Raw genomic sequence first — 24,501 nt, forward strand, 5'->3', positions numbered from 1 at the left:
GCCCGCTTCACTGTAACATGTTGATATTGTGTTCTCACTAATTGTACTCTAATCACTGACTGTTCAATGACATTTTCCCTATTTGTACTCTGTAATTCACCGATTGTCCAGCTCTCTTCACTGTAAACCGCCTAGAAGTCGCAAGATTGTGGCGGTATAGAAAAAATAAAGTTATTATTATTATTATTACAGACACTGATAAAGAATAGCTGGTACAGAAAGCCTGAGAAGTGACATTATCTTGTGGAAATCTGAAAGTGGAGATATTTCAGGATCTCTCATCTATTACACTGCAGAGAAGGCAGGAATTCCAACCTATGCTGACATCTCTGAAAAAGAAAAATATTAGATATCGCTGGCTGTTCCCATTTGGATTGTTAATCACGATCAACTCATAAAAGAGCGACTATGGTATCTGAGGCATGGAATTTGCTGCATGCAGAAGGCTTGGTAGCTAAGGAGGACATGACACCTGGCAAGTTTGCTGCTTAACAACTGAAGAAATATCGATGGCATGCGGCCCTGCAAAGATCTTAGAAGCAGAGACTTGATGTGCATGGGGAAACACCTAATCGTGAGAATAGATTGGGTGCTCAGAGGTGGAGATGTTTCTGGATCCATTTGAAACTGTTTGTGAGGAGACCGAACTGTTTTGATGGACATTGTTGTGTGACTGAAAATGTGTGTTTGGGATGGGTATTATGACTGGGATTTGGATAATTTTTGTAGAGGGGAGTATGGAATGGATGAGAGGAAGAATGCAGTACTATGTGTGATTGGGGGGTATGGTGAGGTCATCTGAAGGCAAATGGGGGAGTAGGGTTGGGGGGAGTAGCCAGAGGGGAGGGGGCAAAGTGGATGGTTTGAGGAGGTTCAGGGAGGGAGATTTCTGGGAAGTGTGCATGAATGTGTATGGTTGGGAATTAGGGACCTGTTGTGCATATTGCAAGGAGGTTAATGGGGAGGAATAGTATTAAAGTAAGATTCTGCAGCTTTAATGTGAAAGGACTGAACATGCCCCGTAAGAGACCATTACGTTTAAAAGAACTGAAATGCTTACAGATTGATGTATGCTTTGTACAGGAAATGCATCTTTTGAAAGTGGGGGAAAAGTTAGTGACCTATAGGGAACATTCAATACGGGCATGGGCTTCTAATAAAAAAGAAAAAAAGAAAGCAAGGGTAGGGTTATTATTTGCTAAACATCTGAAGGTAACTCCTGAGAGGGAATCGCTGGCTAATCTGAGTTGGTACAGTGAACAGTGCATTAGTGACTCTAGTTAACATCTATGCTCCTAACTCAAAGCAAGGGTATTGGCCAAGGTACTGTCAATGAAAGTGGGGCAGGAGAGAGTGGGCACCCTCTTGCCTTTTTTATTTGGGGGGAAGGGGAAAGGCCTCCATTGGCAGGAGGGAATGGCTTCCCACCTGCCAATTATCTTTCATGGGGGTGGGTGGGGGGGGGTGTTGGCATGGCAGAAGGAAGTGGGTATTCCTCCTGCCATTTTTGCTACCGGGGAGGGAGGGGGGTATGGTGAAGGTTTTCATTGGCGAGGGAGGATGTTTTTTTTTTCTTAATGGGGCAGATATTGTGCATGTGTAACATGCACACTTTTTTTGGTGAATCGGGAAGTCATGTTAAGCGCATCAATCGCTTTACTAATTTACATGGCATTTTATTATTAATGAGCTTATTTGCATGGCCAGATCGGGGAATGAGATTTCAGTGTAGAAAACCACATGGTGAGCCATTGGGTCGGCAAATGTGATCATCGCAAAAGCTGTCAAAACAGGTTTAGCAACGATTGCTGGATTTAGTGCAACTGGGTCCTAGTGGTTAGATTCCCACTGCAGCTCCCTGTGACTCTGGGCAAGTCACAACATTTCATCGGTCCACGTAAACAGCTTTGATTGTATAAACCACACAGAAAAAGTGGTATATCAAGTCCTACCCCTTTACCTTCAAACTTTTTTTGTTTTGTTTACATTACACTTTGTCTTGGCAAAACTTTTTCTAATTTGATCCGTGTGGCTGATCAGTGAATAAGAAGGAGTTCTGAATTTTAAGATCTTTGTTAAATGTTTTCTCCTAGATACTTTGCTATTATTTACACACCTTTATCATAAATTCCCTAGTAGTTGAGGGGAGGGGTCATATTGTCCCTCATAACATTAAGCATTGAAGTCCCGTGCTACAGGGGGCTTCTGCAATGGAGAAGCCTTTTTCAAGGAATGAGACATGATAGGAATCTGGAAAGCTGGAAGCCTATCAAGAATATGATATGTAGCAAGAGCTTGAGATGTACTCTGAAAGTGGACATATGGAGCCCCAGATGATTAAAGTGATTATAAAAATACTCCAAAGATGGTGGTAGGCAACATGCAATAGGCTTGTGACCATTTGTGAAGCACCAGATGGAAAATTCTTCCATTGGAATATGTAGGTACTGTACATCTGTCAGATGGTTTTCTTGCAGCATTATACTCTGAACTTGTATTTGCAGCCCTAAAAGAGAGACTAAACACTTCAATTTCCAGCTGTAAGGGCTAAGGCCTTTAGTTTGAGATGAAGGATATACTCTCATCCTATGTGATCAACATAAATATCTGAAGCTTGGTACTGGAACAGAACTGCAAGTATTTTTGAGAGAGGGAACGACCTCAGCCAAGGCCAATATGGGTTATGGGAATCATAAGGCCTGGTTTCCACTGAAATTTGTGGAGACTTCTTACTAGTTGGATGTGGAGATAAGCATAAAGAGGTAGCCCCCCCAAAAAAAAAACTCCGCTAATGCATATCTCATTAGATGGCCAGAAGAAAAGTGTACTGAGTGGGAGCTCTGTATTTTCATTTGAGGGTTTCTTCAAGTCTGAAAGATACTCTATAAGGTTGCTGAATCTAGAGACCGCTCATGTGGATGAAAAGCCCTGCTGAGTTTTTCAGCCAGAAGAGCAGTATAAAAAGTAAGGTGAATAAATAAATAAGTAACAGTGACCAAACTTTGTGGTTCTGAGCCCGAACCTATGGTGAAAGCTTGGGTGAAATGCTCGTGCACTTTGAAAGATGGCATACGTTGTTTGAACCACAAAGCCAATGAATTGTTGGGCAAGAAGTACTTCAAGGTTCCATTTTTTTTTTTTACTACTTGCATAAGTTATGTAGAGGAGCTAAGTATGTTGAACAGGAGGCATACTAGAGAACTCCTTGCACATTTTGACTTTCTTCATGGCTGCTTTGACTAGGACAGAAAAATATGAAAGCTGGACTTTGTGGAGATCAGGGGCTGCTTGAACACATTCTTTTTCTTGAAGACAAACTTACAATATGGTTAGCACATATGGCCTGTTGGTCTTGTTTGTGGTCATAAATAGGAACGCCAGGGATAGCTCTTGAAGTTTCTATGTTCTTCAAAAGATCAAACACATCCATAAGTTGTTCTGCTTTTATTTGAAGCAGAAACTGTTTTTTTTTTCTCTTGCCATGTGCTAAACCAATCTGGGATAAGAAGTGTCCTCATTATGAGATCTGATTCTCACTGGAGGAAGATTGGAATCAGAAGGAATTCCTGTGAAATATTCCTCGGTATCCACAGATCATCCCAGAAAGAAGATGCCCAGAACTAAGACTTCCTCTAGGTTGACTTGCTAAATACTGGATTCTGGAGATGAGGGCAAGTAATGAAAATGCTGCTTTTGGCTCTGAATCAGAAGGAGATAATAAGCAGACTACAGAGTATTAAGAAGTGACTTCTATGCAGTCTCTGCTGGGCTCACTTAGGAAGAGTACTGAGTCTAGCTGTTGGAGGAAGTAAATAATGCAGAAGAATCTGGCTGAGAAGATTCAGTACCAAAATGCTTTTGTTTTTCGAGCACTTTAAAAGGTGTTAAAGATGCTTTCCACTCAGGCCTAAGTGAGTGTTCAGGTGGTGGTTTGCAATTTAAGGCTGAAAACTTTTTAAGTAACCATGCACAAGTTTAGCATGGTCTGGTAATCCTCTTGGACAACTGGACTTTTGAAGCCACTGTGCCAGGAGGTTCAGAGTGGTTTCATTAATGAATCTCTTCTCAAATGCACAGAGCTAACTTAATTTCTGCACATGAGACATATCCAGTGTGTATCAAAGTTCTGGACTTTTCAGTCATGCTGTGAGTAAGGTCTAAATCTTGACCTCAGCAACATTAGTCAATTTTTTATTTTTAAGAGAAAATAAAGTGAAGTTTGATGAAGATCATCAACAACAAAAAAGAAAATAACATGTGAAGAAAATTATCAAGAGAGCTTTGTTTAGCGTCTGTTTGGCTGAATTAAAAACCAAAATACAAAACTAAGGTGCTAAGGAGACTGCTGCACATGAGAAGGGCCATACTGCTTAGATCTTTATATTAACTTATGAACTTCTGTCCCAATCCTGTACAATGGCTTTTGTAGTTGTCTTAGTCCCATTTGTCCATGGAAAATAGTACACCAGTGTCCTGCTTCATGTATGTTTAGTTCCCAGCTTAGAGAGCTGATCTAGGAGGTGCCAATATATTATTTCATTTATGTATACAAACATTACAGAACCATGGTGAGCATCATCTAATCAAAACAGCCATTTAGCATGTTTTTAACAAGATTGTGACCTTTATCTTGACATATCTAAGGCAATTAACATATTAAGCACACTAATTTATTCAACATACTCCATCAAAAGTCAGTTAGGCTGAATAGCCATCCCTATGGCATTTACTCCATTGAAAAGTCACTTGTATAGCTGAAAACACCTACTCTAAACCTAGCCTCCAATGGGGCTGCATGCTGACAGTGGATATGGGGCTTGTTCTACAGATAGGCCACCTTAACAGCCTCCTAATTACTTTGCTGCTGGTTCTCCTCATGCACAGAGATAGTATAGTACCGCCTCACCTTTATTGTTTTTGGCCAGTGATTCTGCATGTTCCCAGATATTGTAAGCATGTAGAAAATAAGATGTGAGGTTGACGTAGGAAGAAGCTATTTGGTGGATCTTCTGTGGGATACTGACTGATGAATTGCTGCTGCCGCCACCACTGCTGCTATTGCTGACATTCGAGCTTGGCTGAGAACCTGCAGAGCTGGCAGGAGACGGCATAGGAGAAAGAGGGGAAGGTGCGCCTGTGCTTCTATAATAAGAGAGTTTAGAACAGTTTATTTTATTACTTATATCCTGCATTATAATTACTTACATAGAATAAAGAGGCGCATATAAACAAAATAAATTACATCTCCAGGACCAAGAAAAATAAGAGAAGAACTTTAGGACAGCTCCAATTGTTTCTGGGTTGGTGAAAGAAGGGGTTACTGCGGACTTGCAATTTGGACTAATAAATTATCCATGAGTCCTTATTTTAAGACTAACACGGACTGTATTGGGTCCAAGGCTCTCAAGCAGACTGGATCCCAGAGGTTTTTATGTGGATTGTCAAGCTGAATCATTAATAAAGTCCATATCAGGAACATCACTTCTCCACAGATTTTTTGTTGTTCGTGGATAGAAAGGTTCCAGATAAACTGGTTTCCTTTTAGTCCACTAGACAAAAGGGGAGAAATTCTTGCAAGTCCATGCTAATTCCTAGTGAAACTGATCAGGAAAATTAATACATTGTAAATAGGTTAGGATTAGGTGCTAGAGATGTGCATTCATTATATTATAGCAGGACATGTTTATCCATTCCTACCCTGAGATGATTTTCAAGCACCATTCTGACCTCATGTGCAACTTTCTTCAAATTAGTCCCCTTATTCTCCAACTTCTGTTACTCTAGCTTTATCTATATACTTCATCATTGTTTACACTCTATATACTATTAAAATGTTTTATTGTGTATTGAGCTGACATTGTAATGTTGCATTCTATGCCATAATTTGTATCGTAGTTTGAATATTTTTACTGCTGTAATTTTCTATGGCTTATATTTGACTTTTTCTTACTGTACACAATCTTGAGTGAATGCCTTCAAAAAGGCAGTAAATAAATCCTAATAAAGTGCATTTCATTCATTAGTATGTCCACAGCAGCATTAGTGTGCATTAGAAAAAATGAGCAAGCAAAAATCAATTGAATTAACACATGCTAACAGCTTTATATTTACAAAAAAAAAAGTTTGAATCAAACTATAGAAGTGTCTGACATTAGGGGAGAAAAGTCCCCAAACAATCTAAAAATAAACTGAAATTACATATTTTCTGTTCACATTCCTATAAAGTATTCTATAAATTAAGAATGGTGATTTGAAGTGAGTTCTACAACAAAGACTTTACTGCTTTTAAATGCACTATAACACAGAGAAAGTCGGATAGCACATGTGAAGATGAATAAGAATTTCTATCATGACAAACTTGCTGCAAGGTTACCAAATTCTACATGGCTCGCCATCTCAATGAAGATGACTTAGAAAGGCAGAAAAAAAAGACGAGAGAGGCCAATGCAAAAAGCTACACTGTAGAGCTGTGCATCTATGGCTGATAATGCAGCTTCTATAGCAAAATTAACAAAAAAAAATGCCATGGTACTGCAGTAACAAAACCAGAAAAGACAGGGGGTCCCAACCTTGTCTGCAGTAAAAAACCAACCAGAAGCAAACAAACCAAAACTGCAGGTGTGTACACGATGCAGGCAAATTTTATTGTGACAAATAAATTATATCTAAAAACCTTTTTACCAAGCAAGGTTTCTAACTGTTATCCACTATGATTCATTTTGTTCATTTATGTGCTTTCTGCATGCAGTTTATTTTTATTGCATGCAGTCTTTCCTTCTTCTTCACACACTTGCTTTATGTGCAAACAAGATCACCATGCTTCTATATATAGTATATATTATATAATAGTTTACATCGCATTTATATTTTTTATAATAATTTTAATATTGTATTTTGTATTATATTTGTACTTAATAGGACCCCTGATGAAGGTTGTCCGAAACACGGACAGTGTTGGGTCCCTTGCTTGGTAAAAAGGTTTTTAGATATAATTTATTTGTCACAATAAAATATGGTACTGCAGTAATACAGGAACCTTATACAAAGAAGCAGCAGCAATTTCCCCCTACAGCAAATGCACTGAAGCCCATAGGAATTGAATGGGCTTTGGTGCATTTGCCACCATAGCTTTGTAAAAGGAGCCCTAAGTATGCAAGTAATCCATACCTCATAGTAAAACATTCCTCTTCCTGTCTGAGTGAGTGGTTAAGTGCATAATGAAAGCAGAATCCAAGAAAATTACTGCCAGATATGAGGTAGTGTAGAAGAGTTAACCTGCACTCCGAATTGGGACAGAAAAGTCAAAAAGCTGTCCTTGGCCTCCTAGAACCCAACCCCAACCCCCCCCCCGACAAGGTGACCACAAATCCTTTGATCACCCACTCCCTGATCAGATCATACCTCTATGACCTCCTGAAACCCCCCCCCAAAAAAAAAAAAAAAAAAACAACCTTGGTATTTTAGCAGTTCCTCTTCTCCTCCCAACCCCCTTGTCCCAATATTTTAATAAATTCTTTAGTGTCTAGTGGCAACCCTCACCGTTGACCCCCACATATCCCTAGTTTTTAGCAGTATCCTCCTTTGGCCTCCAGGTCCTTCTGCAATGTATCTTCAACAAGGAGGAACAATGCCCAATCATTCCTGTCTTCATACCATCATCTTGGAAAATGGTGATGACTGACCTTGTACAGGTGTCAGTCAAGAGGGAAGAAAAGCCACAACAAACCTTTTCCACAAGATAAGCCATCTAAGAAATCTCAAGAGAAAGAATCTGATTCTCTGATGCTATAACCATGTCAAAAAAAACCATATATAAATGAAAGTAGGTTTTAATATATGCCTTGCTATCGTTTCCTACATGTTTTGAAACAAGATGCACTGGAACATAATATTCAAATGTGTATTACCTTGTAACACATGGAGAAGGTGCTTGTGCTGTCCTGGAAGAATTCTATGGCAGAAAGATACAATATGATAGATTAACTGGTTTAGACATCACTGCTTAAGCATCGCTTGCATTTTTCACCATCATACATTAAAAAATCTATACTGTATATACTCATAAGTATACTTTTTACACACACAAAATAGCTTACCTTGAAGTGTTCACTGAGGGAGCGGGAATGCTTTATTGCTGTATCTTTTTTCTGATGAAACATTGCCATGTACAGCACAGCCTGGCAGCGCATGCTAGGAAGGAGAACACAAGAGTCATCAGCAGAACCAAACCTGAGAGCTGATTTCCTCCCATAGCCATGTAAACCTACAAAAATGGGTGCTAGTCTCAAGATGTAAACATGGCCCCTTCTACCCCAGGACTTGTCATCCAACACCCTTCAGACCCAGTGGAGTTTAACCTAAATATAGCTTATGCAAGGTAATGCATAAAAGGGCTAGATTTACAAGTGCACTAATGTGTTATTTACCGCAGGTCCTATTTTAATGCAATGTGACCTACTGACTAATAACATGCATACAGAAACAAATGATCAATAAGTCTGCAAAATGAAGCCATCCAGAACTACAATTTAACCTCTCACTTAAATATAAGGCTCAGAAATGATGAAATGACTGAAATGAGGCACTCCACAGAGATCTCTAGCAAATTTAAATAACTTCCTATTATTCCCATATGGATTTAAAAAAATTATTTCTGCTTTTACTAAATAAAAATGGCTACACTTTTGAAATGCTGTATGTAAATTTTTTTTTTTTTAATCCTTGGGTCTTTCTACATGAAACTGAAAATTTAAACACCTTCCCATCCCCCATAGAGAACAGCTCACCATAAAACTGCAAATGTTTTTTCTGTTGTGGATGTTGATGAATCAGTGAAGTTTTTCAACTTCATAGCAAATCTGTAAGCCAAGAACAGGCACAATGGCAATGGCAGCAAACTAATGAAGTAAAATCTTATTTTGTGAAAAGGTGCTAGATCAATTATCTCTAAAGTAATATCACAAACAAATTTTGCTGCACTGACTATGTGGGGCACAAAACATCTAAACATTTACTTACTAAGAATGAAGGGAAAATTTCAGGTGGGAAAGACATCTGAACCAATGGAAATTATTTATTTTCTATAATCATCTTCCTTTTCATTAGTGGAGGTCAACTAAGTTCTTCATGAAATAAATATGCAAATAAGACCTACAGTAATAAAGTTTTGAGGAAGAAATCACAGGCAAAATCTGAGCCTTGCATCAAAAAGCACAGTTACTTACCGTAACAGGTGTTATCCGGGGACAGCAGGCAGATATTCTAAGTTTCAAGACATACGCGAGTGTCTTCCTGCCCGATATCAGCTCGCGGTACCTCAGGTCCGTAAGCAAGCTAAGAAGCTAAACAGGGACGGTGGGAGGGATATGAGAATATCTGTCTGCTGTCCCCGGATAACACCTGCTATGGTAAGTAACTGTGTTTTATCCTAGGACAAGCAGGCAACATATTCTCTCTCTGTCACTGTTGAGGATATGCTGAAACTCTCAGCTCAATGTGCAGCACTGGCTAAGAAAGCAAATATGTTAGGAATTATCAGGAACGGAATGAAAAACAAAGATGAAAATGTTATAATGCCCTTGTATCGATCTATGGTATGGCTACACCTTGAATCCGGTTTATAATTCTGGTTTAATCACAAATCATAAAGGGAACAGATTAGACTAGCTGAACACCGCTGTTTTCAAAATTTCAGGGCTTCATATCAAAAATTGAATATAGAAATATGTATCAAATTCTAAAAATATCCGAATACTTAGTGCATCACTAAAGTGCTTAACCACATATATACAATGTGTGAATGAAGTGCTCAGTGCCAATTGTCACTCCTACTGAGATGAAAGGATATCAATGAACCATCATCGCACTTCAGATGTTCCCACCACCACCATATTTTTATTTAAAAAGTTTATGAACGGTCATCACTTATCTGAACAAACAGGTGGTAGTGAAGTGAAAGTCCATATCTCAAATTCTCAATGCTCCCACAGGCAATATTTGAAAACTCTAAACAGTCTTAAAACTTCCTGCCAGCTGTTATATTTGTCGGCTTTCCCCAATTCAGATCTGGGTTTCACCAGTCGGCTTCATCACTAGGAGAAGCCTTCCACCCTACATAAAATACCACATTAAAAATACTCATCACAACAGTCACTGATACTGCATTCACTCATATATGTGAATTTCAAAACCAAAATAAAACATTCCTCTCAGTAGGAGTAACAATTGGCACTGAGCACTTCTTTCACACATTATATATATTTGGTTAAGCACTTTGGTGATACACTAAGTATTCTGATATTTTTATAATTCTGGTTGCCATATCTCAAAAAAAAAGATATAGTGGAATTAGAAAAGGTACAGGGTGACGAAAATGATAAAAGGAATGGGATGTCTTCCCTATTAGGAGAGGGTAAAGTGGCAAGGGCTCTTCAGCTTGAAGAAGAGATGAATCAGGGGTGATGTGATAGAGGTCTATAAAATACTGAGTGTACTGGAAAGGATATGTATGAATCGCTTGGTTACGCTTTCCAAAAATACTAGGACTAGGAGGCATGCGATGAAGCTTAGCAGGGTTTAAAAAGAGGTTTGGATAATTTCCTAAAAGAGAAGGCTATAAGCCATTATTATTCCTAGGATAAGCAGCATAAAATCAGTTTTACTACTTGGGATCTAGCTAGGTACTTGAAATAGGAGATTTGATATGAATGGGGGGTTATAAAATCACTACCTCCTCTTCAGAAGGGTATGTTTCTGAAGTGGGAAGGGACAGAGGGGCTATTTGCTGGTGATTTTGAAAATGGTGATCAGTGTTCTGACAAGTTTATATTGGCATGGTTGAAGGGCTATGTTATATTATCTTTCTTCCTACTGGTTTGGAGCTTTAGGTTCACCAATAAAAATTGTTTTACACTATAAGATGTAAGATCATGATGCAGGGGTGTCCAACCTTTTGGCTTCCCTGGGCTTCATTGGCCAAAAAAAATGTTTCTGGGGCCGCTCAAATGCGCAAACGCTGCAGCAAGACAGAGGAGGGAGCCGGCAAGACGGTAAATACCCGGGGGCAGCAATGGAAAACACTGCTTCACCCTCGACCGGGTCCGCACAAAATATCTCACAGGGCAACATGCGGCCCTTGGCCGCAGGTTGGACACCCCTAATTTAAAGGACTCAAAATAGATTGCATAAAATTGGTAAATGTAGAACAAAGAGAAGAACAGAAAACCCATGTAAAATCAAACGAAAGAAACATATAAAACCACATGAAAAAGTCCCGTGTATAAAATGTCCTATGGGGTCTAAAAGAAATACATTACACATGAAAAAAGGTCAAGACTGCATAAATAAACACAAATCAAATTTAACTAAAAGGGATATAAATAAATTGGCATTAAATAAAGAATAAAACAAGTTACTAAGAATTTCAATAAACTGTTATAGTGTAATGTATTTTTTCATGTGTAATGTATTTCTTTTAGACCCATAGGACATTTTATACACGGGACTTTTTCATGTGGTTTTATATGTATTATTGTTGTAAGTTTATAAATATAAAATAAAGACTGTGTCTCAAGGTTGATGTGATCTATCCCACCCCCCACTAGTTCTTCTTTCATAAAATTGGTAAGAGCGCTTAGCCCTGAGGTACTCCATAGCCCAATGCTTATGAATCAGAATCCCAAGAGCAATGAGAAACAAAATACAAACAATCCGATAGAAATGAACTGAAACTGCTGTGTGGGGTTCCGTTTCTGAGTCCTAGGCCCGCCCTCTTCCACGCTCCCACATACACACTCATTTTCCCAGCTCAGTGATTTCATAGTCCCTCTAGTCTGGGGCACTGGACTGAAAACAGACTCTTCAGCTATATCTTCATTTCAAGTTCCTGTTTTATTTGTATTAAAGAACAACTGGAACTAAGTTTTGAGTCTCCTCTTAGCGAATATTGAGATACTGGTTTAGCTCTCTGCCCATCACTGTGCTTGGCATATTGAGAAAGCAGAACATGAAGACTATTTGAAGAGAAAAATCCTCAAATATTTTGGAGAGATTTGTTTCACGTTCATTCAGCAGAGTGAAGCAAACAAACTGAGGACTGCTACATTCAGGAAAGGCTGTCCATGTTCAGCACTTTCCTCTAGTTCTGAGAGGTTTGTTCTTTCTTGACACAGTATAATGACATCAACCTCTTCCATCCTCACTCCCACTCCTTTTTATGCCAGATTGAGGACAAAAAGATGATCTGAAATGACAGTGAAGCATGAGAGTACAACACTGAAGTCATCATGTATTTTGGTACTCACTTGATGAGATCAACCGTCTCTGCAAAGATGGTATAGGCTGGCTTTGGAGTCTTTGTGTCGGACTCCATTGCAATTCCACCCTGAATAAAGTACAAGGCAGCATCTAGGTAGTGAAATGCTTTTGAAATCTTCTCCAGCTGTTAAAAAGAGAAATAGATGGGTTTAGTATGGGTAACTTAGTTCTTACCTAATTTTCTATCCTTGAGTTACTCCAAACCAGTCCAGATGAGTGGGTTTATGCATTCCTGTCAGCAGGTGGAGACTAAGCTATGTCATCACCAACTAAAAACCCTGTGCACCCCCTTGGCCAAATCAATCATAATAAAGCAGAAGTCTAAAGCCAATTAAAAGGAAAAATATGTACTTCTCTGGGAATTAATGAACCATTCAAGAGAGAACCACTAATGAAGGATAAAGTTCTCCAGACTAAAGACCCAATAGGAATAAAGCTCGCCAAAAATCAAAATATTTATGCTACATGAGATAAAACCAAACAGATACTAAGAGCCACAAGTGGGTTCTAGATTTGCCTGGGTGAACTAAAGGAAAGAAAATGAGCAAGTAATAAGTTGAAAATTTTACTCTGTCTTATCCCACCAGACCAGTCCAGATACTTAGAATGTAGCAAAACAGTACTTACTGGTGGTGGAACACTGAAATCTCCTTCACTAACACTGTGGACCTAAGAGTTGCACTGCTTTGAGCTTGAACATGAGATGTGGAGGCAGATTTGAGAAAGGAAGTGCAAATCAGAACTGAGACTTTGGTTGTCAGGACATATTTTAGAACAGGATCTGCCAACATAAGAGCCTTTTCTAAAATATGTGAAGAAAAGGACATTCATGCAACCAACCCCCAGATTTTGTATACTGTGACTAAAGTTGTGTGTGCAAATCTGTGCATATGCCAATACACACATGCAACTTAGTTAAGAAGTCAATCAGCGCTGATAACTGCCAAGTAACAAGAAATTTCTGGCACTAATTAAAATTTACACACACAAATTTAAGTGTATTCTATAACAGTGTTTCTCATCACAGTGCACGCCCCTTACGGGTATGCGGGCCGCTTGTTGAGAGTACGTGGCTTGGCTGCTATGGAGGATATTCCCACCTATCCGTAGAAGCCACCGCCACAGGGGATCTCGCCTTCCTGCCCACTCTGTGCCACAGCCAGGGATCCCTCCCTCCTGCCGTCCCTCCCCCAAGCCGACTCAGTTCTTGTTCAAACTGCACTCACTCCTTCAGTGGCACACCTTGCAGGGACAGTGCAGGCAGCAATTTCCACGATGCAGGTAAATAACTGACCCGGAAACCTTCTCTTCGATGTCAGAGGGAAAGCTTGTGGGTCAGCCGTTCCTGCAAGAAGTGCCACTGAAGACTGAAGGAGCTTGTACAACTCGAACAAGAATTGAATCAGCTTCAGGGACAGAGGACGGGTGGGTGGGCAGGAAGGCAGGATCCACGGAGGCAGCGACGGCTTCTATGGACGGGCAGCTACTTACATGCAGTGAAGGGGAGGGGGGCAGAAACTTGACACAGATGGAAGGGATGAGACATGAACATGAGACACGGGAGGGAGGGAACAGAAAGGGAGAATTGTTGGGTATGAGTGTGTGGGAAAGATGATGGAACATGGGGAAAAGAAGAAAGAGAAAAATTGGTCATAGAGAGATGCATCGGGGAGAGAGGGAGAAATGTTGGAGAGAGAGAGGGAGACTTGTTGCCAATAGGGATGGAGGAGATAGGAAGAAAGACTCATGGAGGGAAAGAGAGAGATGTTGGTTGGGGAAGGGAATGAGGTCCATAGGAGAGGAAGCGTGGCAGGCGGCAGAAAGTGTTGGACTCATGGAGAGAGAGAGAGATGGATGGGGGAGGGCAGAAAGGAGGGAAGGAGAAATGTCATACACAGGGGAAGAGGGCAGAGAGTAAAAGGTTGAACTCATGGAGAGGGAGATGAGAGAGGGAGACATGTTGGTTGGGGGAGGGAATGAGGACTGGAGGAGAGGAAGCATGCAGGAGGCAGAGAGAAAAAGATGTTGTTCTGGTGGAAAGGAGGGAGAAATGTTGGATGTGGCAGTAGAGGGAGTGGGAGAGATGTGCCCTGGATCTCGATCTCTCTTTCCTCACTACCTTTGCAGCAAGGGACGGAATGAGAGGACAGTGAGTGAGAGAGAGAGGGAGACATGTTGCCAATGGGGGGTGCGCCTAATTCTGGATGCAGTTTATAAAATAGTGCTAAGCGTAGATTTTTTTCAGCACTGATTTTTTTAGGTGACAAAAACAATTTCCTCTCAGAAGTGTTCATTTTAGAACCATAAATATCAAATACATCAGCAGGATCAAAATTTGCATATAAACATTTACATGCTAGTACACAAATGTTTCACACTCTGAATTACAAGTACCAACGTAACTATTTATGTGGTAGAAGAAATGTTTACATCAGCTATGTGGATGAAGATGAACCGATCGATATTGTGATCTGGATTTTCAAAAGACATTTGACATGAAAGACAACTAAGGAAATAAGAAAGTCATGGGATAGGAGGTAAAGCATAGTTACTTACCATAACAGTTGTTATCCAGGGACAGCAGGCAGCTATTCTCACAACCCACCCACCTCCCCTGGTTGGCTTCTCTGCTAGCTATCTGAACTGAGGAGACGCGCCCTGTGCTGGGCGGGAAGGCACTTGCGCATGCGCGGTGCGGCAGACTCGAAACTTTGAAGTTTTCTACAAGCAAGTCAGCATGCGAGGCTGTCTGCATCCGGGATCCGTGGATGACATCACCCACATGTGAGAATAGGCTGCCTGCTTGTCCTGGGATAATGCCCTATTATGGATTAAGAACTGATTAAAAAGTAGAAAACAGAGTAGGGATAAATGGTCAATATTCTCAATGGAGAAGGGTAAATAGTGGGGTTCCCCAGAAGTCTGTACTGGGACTTTGTAACATATTTATCAATGATCTAGTTGTTCAAAGTTGTTAAGTCGAAAGAGGATTGTGAAAAACTGTAAGACAACCTTGCAAGACTGAAAAACTGTGCATCAAAATGGCAGATGACATTTAATGTGAGCAAATGCAAAGTGATGCATGTGGGAAAGAAGAACCTGATTTATAACTAAGTGATACAGGGTTTCACTTTAGGAGTCACCGCCCAGGAAAAGGATCTAGGTGTCATTATTGAAGATACACTCAGTGTGCAGCTGTGGCTAGGAAAGCACATAGAATGTTAGAAATCATTAGGAAAGAAATGGAAAACAAAGATGATAAAGTTGTAATGCCCTTGCTTCACTCCATGGTGTGGCTGTACCTTGAATACTGTGGTGCAATTCTAGTGCCACATCTCAACAACAAAAAAATATATAATGGAATTAGAAAAGTTATAGAGAGGAGCAAAAAAATGATAAAGGGGATGGTACCACTTCCCTACGAGCAAAGGCCAAAGTGACTAGGGCACTTCGGTGTGAAGAGAAAGCTCAGGGGAAATATGATAGAGATCTTTAAAATTCTGGAGTGAATGTGTAGACATGAGTCACTTGTTTACTCTTTCCAAAAATACTAGGACTGAGGCATGGAATGAAGCTAAGTAATAGATTTAAATCTGGAGAAAATATTTTTTCACTCAATGTTTAATTAAACTCTGGAATTCATTGCCAGAGAATGTGGTGAAGTTACCTTAGCAGGGTTTAATAAAAGAGAAGTCCATAAGCATTAGTAAGATGGACTTGGGAAAATTTACTGCTTATGTATTTCTAAGATAAGCAGCATAAAACCTGTTTTACTCTTGAGATCTTGCCAGGTACTTGTGACCTGGGTTGGCCACTGTTGAAAAGAGGATATGGGGCTTGTTGAACCTTCAGTCTGACCCAGTATGGCAACTCTTATGTTCATGTTAGAAACAAATGTTTATTTTTCCTAAATTACCAGAGTCTAAAATTCCTGGTTGATTTTGCAATCTGGGGAGGGGGGCACATATATCAACCTCTAGAGCAGTGTATCGCAAACTGTGTGCTGTGGCACACTAGTGTGCTGCATGAAATTTCAGGTGTGCCGCGAGATGCCGAGGGGGAGGAGAGGCACATCCTGTAGGCAGTCAGTTGCCACCAAGTGCCTCTCCTCCTCCACACACCTCTTTCTTCTTTTTCTTAGCACCCCACAAAGGCGGCTCAGGGCCCCATCTGGAAAGTCTCTCTGCATGCGTGAATGTCGATGTCACGCATACGCATGTCATCACGTCAATGTCTGCGTACTTCCGGGTGTCTTCAAGCCATGGCCGCTAGTTTAATGTGCCATGGCTTACAAAGTTTGCAAGAAACTGCTCTAGGGGATTAAGGGAGACACTTTCCATATTTTTTCACTGGGGCAATTTTGGGGTTTTTTTTAGGGGGGGTTTAAAGCCTAGATGTCCTGGTTAGCAGGTTAGTAAATTCCAAGGTCCACCTTTAAAGAAATGAGGAATGAATAATTTTTTAAGGGGCCGACCCTAATCCTGCCTGAAACATATCCACACAATCATATGCATGATTTCAGTTTTAGATATATATGTCCTTGCTTTGTAAAATCATAACTTTATGCATAAAGGTTTAAAGGCCAGTTTATGCACATCTAAAATAAGCACCCTGGTGTATTTGGAGGTGGGGAAGGGCTGACCAAGGAGAATAGAATTGGAGTTCAATTTGCAACTTTAACAACAACAAAAAAAAAATTCTGTTTAAGACCATGTTCTTTTTCTTGGTATATGCCTACAGTCTATTTCAATTTTTTCAAGCACTGGAGAGGAGACATGATCGAAACATCCAAGGTACTGAAGGGGATAGACTTAGTAGATAAGGACAGGTTGTTTACCCTCTCCAAGGTAGAGAGAACGAGAGGGCACTCTCTAAAGTTGAAAGGGGATAGATTCCGTACAAACGTAAGGAAGCTCTTCTTCACCCAGAGTGGTGGAAAACGAACGCTCTCCCGGAGGCTGTCATAGGGGAAAACACCCTCCAGGGATTCATGACAAAGTTAGACAAGTTCCTGCTGAACAAGGACGTACACAGGTAGGGCTAGTCTCAGTTAGGGCGCTGGTCTTTGACCAATAGGGCCACCGCGTGAGCGGACTGCTGGGCATGATGGATCATCGGTCTGACCCAGCAGCGGCATCTCTTATGTTCTTATGGATACTATACTGGCTTGTAGTGTAGGAAACAACTCATGGTTTAGTTCCTTCCAAGGCACCCTGAGGCAGCTTCTGGAATAAGCAGCCCAAAGCAGCCCAGAACATACTATAAAGTAGAAAGACGACCAAATTTTAAAAAACGGGCAGGCCCAATGGATCAGAACTGCTCCACAGATCATCTGAGAATGGAAATGCTGTGGAGGAAGTGTTTCCAGCCACAAACTGGAGGAAAGGAATAGGCACTGCCGCTTTGGCCGCTTTGGCTTTATAGGCGGTATAGAAAGATTTTAATAAACATAAACACTTTTCAGTCATGGTGCAGCAGTGATATCTGCAGAGATATTTGGCTGTTGTCAAGACTATGCTAGGTTATGCAGAAGGGGAAAAACTCCCTTGGTAGTTTGCACATGAAGACTCAGGGCATTAGATTCTAGCCTTGGTTCCAATTAAGCAGGAAGGAACTGAGGAAAACTGCTAGAGCTCCATCTGTCCACCCCCCCATACAAATAACCCCTAATTACAACACTCAATACAAACCCTAGCTCCAAGTCCAAGCTCTCTACGTGCACCTTCTATAATATATAAAAATCCACAATTGTTTTCACATCAGGTTTACAAAGAGCAAAAAAATATACTTTATTTTATTTATTTTTTAAATCTTTATTGATTTTCAAAACTTCAGTAGTGCAATATAACAAATGCAACATATAATTATACAATAAAAGCACATTCAACTTTAAAATAGGTGAATAAAGATTTACAATGGTGCCTATGTATTTATTTATCTACTTACTTAACTATTTATCTATTTGGATTTAGCTAATGGTAAGTTATATTCAGGTACAGTAGGTATTTTCTTGTCCCCATGAGAGCTTACCATCTAAGTCTGTACCTAAGACAATGGAGGGTTATGTGACTTCCCCAAGATCACAGGGAGCAGCAGTGGGATTTGAACCTGTCTTCCCTGGTAGTCAGCCAGGTGCTCTAACCAGAAGGCTAATGTGCCATCTTAATGAGAATATCTGTCATGCAAATGGAAAGCATGCCATTCCCAGGTTATTCATATTACACATTACAGTTTTCATTGTCAATGGGAATATAATGCTCTTACCTCCTTTCAAGCTACTGCCAAAAAAGAAATCCTTAATTAAATTATGAGTGATGTCTCATTTCCTCTTGTGGCATGGTAATGAATTGGGACTAGTTAAAAATCTGTTAGATAAATAGAGTTGCCACCTGGCTCCAGATTCTCAAAACAGGCCGATTTGGTACTGGGTTTTACAGTATAGCATTCATGGACTTGTAGTTTTGTTTTTCTTAGGGAATGCAATATGGAAATCAAAATTGCAAGTCCCTCTACTGCAGAGGGAAAAATCTTGTCTATATCAGCCCCGTCTTGGCAATCTGGAGCCAGCTGGCAACTCTTTGAATGATAAATCCTTAGGGTCAGCTTGGAGTCACACTGAATATATAACTAAATGTATGACAGTTCACATTTGTGCTAGAAATGTCAATCTGATATACTTAAGAGTCAGGAATTCTTGACACACACAGCTGATGGTGGTGTTGGTTAATAAAGGGTGCCCTCTCCACACACTCTTTTTCTAATTACTTGCCATTATGGTTTTTTTATTTTTTTTAACACATTCTAATCTAATCTGGTATTTCTGAGTTCCGCTATGCTTAAACAGGTTCAAGGTGACTTACAATATTTCAAATTACAGAATGAATATACTACATTATAGTAGTTTGAGGAGGACAGAATTATGAATAGGGTAATAGAGATGAGAGAATGGAGGTTCTTTATTTGTATTGAGTAAAGGGTGGGATTTAGTGATATTAGATATTAGTTGTTTACGGTATGTATGCTTTCAAAGAAGACTGTCTTTAATTTTTTTCAAAATCTGTTGTAGAATGTTTCCATCCTGATGTCAGTTGGGAGGTTGTTCCAGGTCTTGGTGCCAAGATATGTGAAGAGCGCATCGAATACATGTTTGTATTTAACCCCTTTGGGAGACAGGAGTTGCAGTTGAAGCGATTTCAATTTTCTTGTTGACGTAGACCAGGAGTTGACAAATAAGTTTATGAGTGGTTCAGCAGTTATTGCATATATGATTAGAAACATTATGCATGTTAGTTTGAAGGCGATAAGCATTTTGATAGCCAGCCAGTGTAAGTTCTTATAGTAGGATGAGACGAAGTCAAATTTTTTTTAGTTGAATGCCGTATTTTGAATCATCTATAGTTTGTTCAGGATAGTAGAGTTTAGACTCGTATAGAGAGAGTTGAAATAATGCAGCTGGGATAGTATAAGCATTTGCGTTAGCATGGCAAAGTGGCGCTCTTGAAAAAAGGACCTGATGAGTCTTTCTTTTTTGTCTTTTTTTAAATCTTTATTAATTTTCCAAACTGACCAAAAAGTGCATACAAATAAGTATACAGATATAAACAATTAACAGCACTTATAATTGCTTAAATATTTTAAAAAAAAACCAAATACCTTACACCCTCCCCCCTATCTGGATGTGTGTGGAAAAACAAGAAAATCCAAAAATTAAGGATCGTATCAATTAATCAATTTACAATTTAACTAATGTTTTCAACAGACCCCCAGACTTCTTTAAACTTTTTATTATTTCCTATCTGCTCCGCATTCATTCTCTCATACCTGTAATATAAGCACAAAGTTTCCCACCAAAAGGAAAGGTTTAACCTGTCATAATTTTTCCAATTCCTGGTTATCATCTGTATAGCAACCCCTATCATAATTAAAAGAAGTCTGCTCTTATATTTGTCAACTGGATTCTTCGGGCTCAATAATATACCAAATAAAACTATCTCATACGTCAATGGCATAGGAACACCAAGTATCATAATAATCTTTCCCCATATCGATTTCCAGAAATTGAGTATCAAGGGATAATAAAACAACAAATGATCCAGTGTCCCTATCCAACTTTTGTAAACGAACAGAGGTCCAAAATATTCTATATAACAAAAAAAAAAAAAAAGTTTGTCTTATAGATGCTGATACTGTACATCTCATTCTCCAAGTCCAAATCCATGGCCTATATGCTGCTTTGTTTCAATACTCCAAATATCTTTTAAGCTTGTTTTGGGGTTTTTATTCAAATAATCAGATATTAATTTGTACCACTTAGTGGTCTGATGCCATTGAAAATCTGTCTGGAAGCATAGGCCCAGCAAGCTATACTGATTTTTTAAATTTTGCCAGTCAGGGAACCCCTTCTGAATGGCCTGCTTCAACTGCAACCATTTATAAGCTTGAGACATGGATATGCCGAATGATTGTTGCAGCTGTAATAAATTTACCATTTTCCCATTTGAAATCACATCATCCAGAGTACGTATGCCTGCCTTCGACCAATGTTTCCAGAGGATTTTAGACTCGCCAATTTGTATCTTGGAGTTTAACCATAGGGATTGACACGTGGATTGCTGTATTGGAGTAGGAGTTAAGGTATTTATAGTTTAACATCTTCCAAGTGGAAAGAAGGAAGAATATTGTCCTTGTATATTCGAGGAAGCTTAATACTCAAAATATGGTTAAGTCATAAGAGGACCAAGTGATGACTCTCCAGCATCAACCAATCTGGCAGATTCTCCATGAGTTCAGGAAGGATCTGGGTATACTGATTCAAAAAACATTGGAACACACAATGACAGTAAATGGAAAATCTTTATTGTTGCAAGTCAAAGAAATGTGTGAGCATTGAAATCCAATACATACCCTGACGCAAAATAAAGGCTTGATGATACTTGTAAAAATTTGGAAAATTTACCTCACCCGCAGATTGTGATTTTTGCATAGATACTAAGGCAATTCTAGAAGTTTTACCAAGCCAAAGGGATTTTGTAAGAATCCCATTCAATTTTTTTTTTATAAAAGGACCCTTGAAAATAAACTGGCAACAAACTCATTTGGTAGCAAACTACAGGTGAAATCATCATTTTGATGGTTTGTACTCTTCCCCCACCAAGAAAGATGTAATGGATTTTAATGCTCACACATTTCTTTGACTTTCAACAATAAAGATTTTCCATTTACTGTCATTGTGTCTTCCAATGTTTTTTGAATCAGTATACCCAGATATTTTATTCCTTCTTCCTCCCAAAGGAATGGGAATGGATCAAATAAACCTTCTACACAATATACATTCAATGGAAGAACCTCTCATTTACTCCAATTTATTTTATAACCAGAAAATTTGCCAAATCGATCAATCAATTCCAGTAAATGAGAGATAGTTGACTCAGGATTTTTCAAATGAAGCAAAATATCATCCACATAAGCCGAAACTTTATACTCTCAACCTGCATATGGAATACCCTATATCTCCTTTGCCTGCTGAATAGCCAACAATAAGGGTTCCAAAACAATATCAAAAAGCAAAGGAGATAAGGGGCATCCTTGTCTAACTCCCCTTTTCAGACAAAACCATTCAGAGAAGGTATTATTAATATATAGTTTGGCTGAGGGGGAACTATACAAGGTTTGAATCATTTGAATAAGTCCAGAACCTATCCCAAACCACCCCATTGCTTGGTACATAAAAGTCCATTCTACATGATCAAAGGCCTTCTCTGCATCTAAAGAGACAGAGAAGGCCGGATCATCCATTGTTTTTGCTAAATTAAGCATATGAAGTGCCAATCTAGTGTTATTTGCAGAATGTCTTTGAGCAACAAAACCCGTTTGGTGCATTCCAATCATATAAGGGAGAGCCTTAGCTAACCTCAAAGCCAATAGTTTAGCTAAAATTTTTCCGTCCACATTAATTAAAGAAATAGGCCTGTAGTTTGAAACCATCATGGGATCTCTATTTGACTTTGGCAAAACAATTGTTAACGCTTCTGCCATAGTACCTGATATCTGACCCGCTTGATAAAGGGTATGAAAAACCTTTCTGATTGGAGAAACTGGGGCTCTTTTCCCTGGAGAAGAGAAGACTTAGAGGGGATCTGATAGAGACTTACAAGATCATGAAGGGAATAGAGAAAGTGGAGAAGAACAGACTCTTCAAACTTTCGAAGACTACAAGAACAAGAGGGCATTCGGAAAAATTAAAAGGGGACAGATTCAAAACCAATGCTAGGAAGTTCTTCACCCACAGGGTGGTGGACACCTGGAATGCGCTTCCAGAGGGCGTGATAGGACAGAGTACAGTTTTGGGGTTCAAGAAGGGATTGGACGATTTCCTGAAGGAAAAGGGGATAGAAGGGTATAGATAGAGGATTTCTATACAGGTCCTGGACCCGATAGGCCACCGCGTGAGTGGACTGCTGGGCATGATGGACCTCTGGCCCCCCAAAGCGTTTACCTTATAGCTGCAGCCTATAGCGAAGATCGCGGTTACAGCATCTTTGTAAACTTGCTTTCAGTTGTTTCCTCCACCCCAATCCTGCCTCTGAACCCCCATGCTAACACCCCCTGATGACCCCCTAACCTGCCCCCCCCCAACTAACCTCTAATTGTTGGCCGGCCGGCCGGGTCTTGCTGCCTTCCAGCCAGCAGGCCCGCCTCGTCGAAATGAGGCGGGCCCGCCCCTTCCTGGCCCATCTCCACTAAGCCCAAGGCCTGATTGGCCCATGCTCTAGAATCCTGGACCAATCAGGCCTTAGGCATAGCAGGTCCGCCCATCCCCACTAAGCCTAAGGCCTGATTGGCCCAGGTGCCTAGAGCCTTCCGGCAGGAGGGGTTAAGCACCTTCCTGCTGGCGATCGGACAGGCGGCCCCGGATGCTATACTTATCGCGGCAGGGAGATTCCTTGCCACGATAAGTGTAGCTGCTGCGTCTACTCTAACCCGATTCTGTAACCAGCATCTGTAACATGGGCTCTAAAGTTATCAAATTTAGCAGAGATCTTTTTATTAATCAGGATTGCCACACCTTCTTTTTTGCCTACTGCTGGAGTAAAGAAACAATGCTTTATTCATCCTCCTTCCAATTTGACCGCTTCCCCTGCGGATAGATAAGTTTCCTGTATAAAACAAATATCTGATTGTTGACTTCTCAGGAAATTAAGAATCTTTTTCCTTTTGATCATGTGATTGGTAAGGCCCCACTTGGAATATTGTGTTCAGTTTTGGAGACCGTATCTGGCGAAGGACGTAAGAAGGCTTTAAGCGGTCCAGAGGAGGGCGACGAAAATGATAGGAGGCTTGCGCCAGAAGACATATGAGGAGAGACTGGAAGCCCTGAATATGTATACCCTAGAGGAAAGGAGGGACAGGGGAGATATGATTCAGACGTTCAAATACTTGAAGGGTATTAACGTAGAACAAAATATTTTTCAGAGAAAGGAAAATGGTAAAACCAGAGGACATAATTTGAGGTTGAGGGGTGGTAGATTCAAGAGTAATGTTAGAAAATTCTACTTTACAGAGAGGGTGGTGGATGCCTAGAATGCGTTCCCAAGAGAGGTGGTGTTGAGCAAAACAGTGACTGAGCTCAAAGAAGCGTGGGATGAACATAGAGGATCTAGAATCAGAAAATAATATTAAATATTGAACTAAGGCCAGTACTGCGCAGACTTGCACGGTCTGTGTCTGTATATGGCCGTTTGGGGGAGGATGGGCTGGAAAGGGCTTCAATGGCTGGGAGGGTTTAGATGGGCTGGAGTAGGTTTTAACAGAGATTTCGGCAGTTGGAACCCAAGCACAGTACCGGGTAGAGCTTTGAATTCTGGCCCAGAAATAGCTAAGAAGAAAAAATTTAAAAAATTTAAATTGAATCAGGTTGGGCAGACTGGATGGACCATTCGGATCTTTATCTGCCATCATCTACTATGTTACTATGATTGAGTCCATTTACATTTAATGAATATAATTTTAAAGCCATTTCCTTTTATATATAGGTACCATCAAATGGAAAAATATTACACTTTTTGCTGAAATTATAACTAATCTTTCTACACACATCCAGAATCCTAAACTAAAAATCTCTCCATTCCCTCCCTTAACCCATCCCTTTAAGTTTCTTAAAAACTTGGGTGCACGCATACAGACCAG

The 24,501-nt window shown here is 40.0% G+C and overlaps 1 protein-coding gene across 7 annotated transcripts in view; it reads right to left on the bottom strand.

Moving 5' to 3' along the window:
* Positions 1-24,501, bottom strand: part of AFF1 (AF4/FMR2 family member 1) — a 517,509-nt gene that overhangs the window by 19,216 nt on the left and 473,792 nt on the right. For all 7 annotated transcript variants that reach the window (XM_033962847.1, XM_033962828.1, XM_033962809.1 and 4 more), the window contains 5 exons: positions 12,303-12,439; positions 8,787-8,858; positions 8,097-8,190; positions 7,908-7,951; positions 4,907-5,142 (listed from right to left, as the gene is read on the bottom strand). In XM_033962847.1, the coding sequence (XP_033818738.1) occupies positions 4,907-5,142; positions 7,908-7,951; positions 8,097-8,190; positions 8,787-8,858; positions 12,303-12,439 (583 nt within the window). The remainder of the gene's footprint in view (positions 1-4,906; positions 5,143-7,907; positions 7,952-8,096; positions 8,191-8,786; positions 8,859-12,302; positions 12,440-24,501) is intronic.

This window comes from Geotrypetes seraphini, chromosome 1, assembly GCF_902459505.1.
Source record: "Geotrypetes seraphini chromosome 1, aGeoSer1.1, whole genome shotgun sequence".
NCBI lineage: Eukaryota > Metazoa > Chordata > Amphibia > Gymnophiona > Dermophiidae > Geotrypetes > Geotrypetes seraphini.